General features: G+C 35.5%; 1 protein-coding gene across 3 annotated transcripts in view; it reads right to left on the reverse strand.

Annotated features, from left to right (window-relative positions):
• The window catches only part of LOC110036508 (kinesin-like protein KIN-14A), a 33,283-nt gene extending 29,190 nt beyond the window's left edge, over positions 1–4,093 (reverse strand). For all 3 annotated transcript variants that reach the window (XR_002295236.1, XM_020740975.1, XM_020740985.1), the window contains exons 1-8: positions 3,899–4,093; positions 3,471–3,628; positions 2,396–2,536; positions 2,084–2,321; positions 1,751–1,851; positions 1,605–1,658; positions 951–1,025; positions 681–755 (exon numbers count right to left, since the gene is read on the reverse strand). Coding sequence is in view for 2 of the 3 variants with exons in the window: in XM_020740975.1 (XP_020596634.1) it covers positions 681–755; positions 951–1,025; positions 1,605–1,658; positions 1,751–1,851; positions 2,084–2,321; positions 2,396–2,536; positions 3,471–3,628; positions 3,899–3,965 (909 nt within the window). In the remaining variant the exon portion in view is untranslated. The remainder of the gene's footprint in view (positions 1–680; positions 756–950; positions 1,026–1,604; positions 1,659–1,750; positions 1,852–2,083; positions 2,322–2,395; positions 2,537–3,470; positions 3,629–3,898) is intronic.
• Between the last annotated feature and the right edge of the window lie 614 nt (positions 4,094–4,707).

Here is a 4,707-nt window from a genome sequence, read left to right on the forward strand (position 1 = left end):
TTCGCAGACCCAAACGGATGTCATATCTTTCTTAGTTTATTTGATCGAGCCTCACCCTCAAGTCTTGTGTTTATCCCTTGGGGTAGATACAGGATTTGAGGTTGAGTGCTCTTTCATTTAAACTATGGAAAATATGAGGTCACCTTGATTTCATATTTTTCTAAAATTATATATATATATATGTAAATTAAAAAGTCCTTCCGAAGCGGGCGACGGGATTTCGATTCCGGCGACCGACAGCTACTTACGGGCGACCCCCAAACATTTAAAAAACTCTCTTTTCCCCCTTTTAAGCGCCGACACGGTCAGACGAACGAAAGCCAAATTGGGCTAAGATCCATGGTTACAAAAGTTGTCCTTGGTACGATAAGTAGTTTGAAAATCAAATAACATTATAACTTATATTTGGTATGAATCAAGATATATGCCATTAATAGAGAAAGTTGGATATACAACAACCAAGTAACCTTCGCTGCCAATTATTGCAAATTAGTTTGTGTTTTTTGACAATGCCGGAACTTGAACCCCAAACCAAGCATAACAAATCGTTGCAAATTAGTTTGCATTTTTTGAAGCATAACAAATCATCCTCCAGTGAGCTAATTTTCTGCTATTGTCGAAAATGAATAAGTTATAGGTTGGTGCATGTAGTTTATATGTAAGAGTAGGTAATAGAATACCTCTAGTTCAGTTTCTTGGGACTCCAAAAGCTGCAAGTGGTTGCAAGATGTCTTCCCAAAGCAAAAGCTGCAATTCTGCATATTATATAACTAAAATCACCAATAGATTTTTCAGCGTATTTATTTAATATACTTTTCAACTTATTCTTAATCAAATCACTATTTTTTTCAAATTCTCTTGCAGAACACAAAGACAATCATGCATCCATGGATATATTATTGAGTTTTCGAGAGAATTTTAGGCTGATGAAGAGGAAAAGTATTTTATACCTTACAGGAATTATTCAAGCTGCAAACATCTAATGCTGTATTTCTTTCCACTACAGAATCTTCACCTAAGTTTAACTGTACATATAGCATGCAAATTTAATAGATGTTTAATGCCGATTGTTGATGGTAGAGCATAAGTTGGTGATACAGAAGAACGTGTGAAACATAAGAGTAAACATTGGCAAGCCTGAAAAAGCAACAAAATAAAGTTTATTCGCACAATCATGTAAATAATATATTTGATTCTCCCTTTTCTTCCAAATAAATTTTAGTAATGTGGGTGAACGTAAAGAGAGCATTGCTATGGGCACAAACTAAAAGGACTAAAATGTAAACATGGTGATAAAACTTATGTTAAGAGCATGGACGAAATAGGCTTTGGGTGGAATTGTTTTTTATGCATGTTGTGTTTTCAGAATTGAGTGCTTGAATTTATTCAAACAATAACAAAATCTAAGCATTGGCATGAAATATTGTTTTTTTTTTCAACATCAACCTCCTATCAATAGCCCTTCAAATGCTTGCAATTGTTCCTTTATGAGTCGTAATCCTAGTCGGCAATCAAGAATATATTAAAGCCTAATCTTAGAAGGGAAGATAGATTTTGATCAAATTTTTTACATTAGGGAACTAAAACTTTATGTATCTGTATACCCTTTGTTCTTGCAGGCAACTTGAGATGATTCTGTTAAAAAGCTTCACAGGATCCTGTAATTGAATGAAAGTTCATGAATGAATATAGAACTTGAATGCATCAAAACAACATCTAATGTATAGGATTAACATCTCCAAGCAGTTACCACTGTTCCTTTTAGCCACGAATCAAAGATATTCTGATCAATATTTTCCTTTGAACTGGACAAGATATCAGCCATTGCTTGTATAAGAGAATCCACTTTGCCTGGAAAAAGAAGGAAAAAAAAAACAATATCGATTAAATGATTCAGGTGCTGTTCTTGCACACAAGGAATTAAACCAAAGAAATGAACCAACTAATTTAAGGTTTTCTATCTTAGCAAAATTCTATTTGCACTTAGTACTTCATCAAACAATCAACCAAACTTTTTAAGAGTAATTACCTATCCTTTCAATCATCACTTCAACAGAAAATAAAAATTAAAAAAAATGTAAACCTTGAATCCCTTGATCATCAATCTTCTTCTCAGATTTTGCTGACATGTCTAAACATCTGACTGAGGAGCTTATAGCTGACACACTCGAATGAATACCGGCTTTAGTGCGAGAAACCATGGGGGACTTTGCATATTTCCATGAGCTATTACCCTTGTTGAATTGTTTCCAATCATGATAATCTTTCAAGCCTAGGATGCAATCAACAATTCTTCCTACTGAGCCAGCCTCCATAGTATCCTATCACAGCAAATAGTAAGAGTACTAAATTAGCAAGCAAGAGTTAGTTTTAGTGGTTCGTTTTAGACTCTTACTCTTTCAATGTCCGAAGCTTCAAAACTAGGAATCTTCAACTCATCAACAGCAACAAGAAAGTTGCGGATGTTCTCAAAGTATTGATAGGCAGGTAGGGTCTGATTCTCCCATGTGAGACCAAGTGATTGGTTTGTGACAACCTTACAAGAATTCAATATGTGCATCAGTAAGGCAATGCCTTATGAACAAAAAATCAACATAGAAGAAAGTATCATATTAGTCTTTGTCAGGTTTAACCCAACTACTTGTGGTCTCTTTTATGAATTTCCTTGTTTGTTTGTCTCTATATTCTGCACATCTTTTTTTATAATAATTTAATGGGGGTTGTTTCGCTGCAAGTAGGATTTAGCGTCAGTAGGATTCAGTAAATACAAAAATCTTAAATTCGTTAAATCCATCATTTCTATGGATTTTTAGCAACCCCTGATTGGTAAAATTTGGGACCTTGAATCTGAAAATTCATAAATTTGCAGAACTCGTGCATTTTTTGCTTTTGGCTGGATTTCATGAATCAAGTGACAAATCCTATTCGAAGGTGCCACCAAACGCCATAAATTTGAAATCTCATAAATCTACAAAACTCTTGCATTTTCAAAATCCGGTGATACGTCTAATTAAAAGGCACTACCCAAACACTGCCGACATTAATTTTATCCATTCAACTTATGAAAAATCAACTAAAATTGTAGATTACCTTATATTAAATAGAAGTCATTCTCACACACAATTCCTTAAACCATAATCATTTCAAATTTTGACACAAATTTATTTAAATATTCTCATTTTTATCCCCCACTCAATTTGCCAAACATTGTCATGTCTCAATCTATCATTGATGTGGCTCAAAAAGCGGGAAAAAATATTATATCTGGACTCATCTAGACTATGGATGCATACGAAGTCCAATGGTGGGATGTCACGTGTCAAGTGGCCCCCACCATTTTCAACACTGGTCACCCATTTTCAACCCTGGTCACGTGTATTGTGGTGGGGCCCACTTGACACGTGGCGCCTCATCATTGGACTCCGAATGCATCCGGAGTCTAGATGTAATATTTTTTCCAAGAAGCGTACCTTAGGAACAGCACCGGGCTGGATCTTATTAATGACGTTACAGAGAACCAGGCCGTTCTTCAAACAGGACACAAATTCTTGCTCCGACGGCTGAGAAGACAACTCTAAAGGACCCACCATCTTCTCCAGCCATGCCGCAGCTTGGAATCGCCGGCCAGCTGCCAGAATCCACAAAGAAGATAAAGAAGATGAATAAAATCTCTCAGAAGAAACGAGATAAACAGAAACCCTAACATGGTTTCTACAGAGAAACAATCAATTCTGAAGATCAGAAGATTCGGCAACAGCCTAGCTTCAAAGATTAATCAAAACCCTAACGGCTGAACTAAGATATAGAACCGATCAAAAGAAAACCCTACCGATACCAGGCAAGCAAAGATTTCAAAGCCAGTTATTCAAAAAGAAGGGAAAAAGAGAGGCGGGCCAACCAGCTTCCTCAGCTTTTCTAGATGCCAAGCGGCCGTTGCGAAAGGAGAGTCTTGATGGTTCCTCCATTCTTCCTGCTCTTCCTTCTTTGCCTTCTACCTTCTTCTTCCTTCTCCCCGCTTCTCCTTCTTACTTGAGAGAGAGACAGAAAGAACGAAGAGCCATTAGCACACCGTTCAATTTCCAACGTTGCAATCTAAAATGGAAACGGGCAAACGGTAAAGATAACCTAGTATTTGAATTTGAATCAGGAGGTGCGGTCAAAGACTCGTGAGTGCCGTTAAGTTTGAATCCTAACCGTCCATATCAGTGATAACATACGTCACCAAATCTTCAACCGCTATTTTGGTAAATATTCAAGTTTTGCCTTTTAAGGCAGACAGAGTTCGATTCGTACCATGCAAATGAACTTAATTTATTCAAATGAAGAATAATAAAATATAAATGGGCACGCTGATCTATGAATCTTTGATTCTTTCATCATGCATTTCATTTTAAGAACATTTTATTTTCTTGAGATATAGCATTTTTTTTTATTTAGATATATTATAATTAATATACCATTGAAAAATCCATCCAATCAAATATGAATCTTGGCATAATTTTTGAATTGCTAAATTCAAAAAATACGTTTAGAATCATAATTTTTTTTTTTTATTATTTCGCTGAGTTTATTGTCAAATTGAATGTCTAATAGAATGTTTGATATCATTCGTTCAATTTGATCATTAGATTTTTAAAATTTTAGAATTTAGGTTGATTACTGCTTAAATCCTACTCAAATCCTGCTAGCGACGAGTCTATTTGGGTA

Source organism: Phalaenopsis equestris, unplaced genomic scaffold (genome assembly GCF_001263595.1).
Source record: "Phalaenopsis equestris unplaced genomic scaffold, ASM126359v1 Scaffold000002, whole genome shotgun sequence".
NCBI lineage: Eukaryota > Viridiplantae > Streptophyta > Magnoliopsida > Asparagales > Orchidaceae > Phalaenopsis > Phalaenopsis equestris.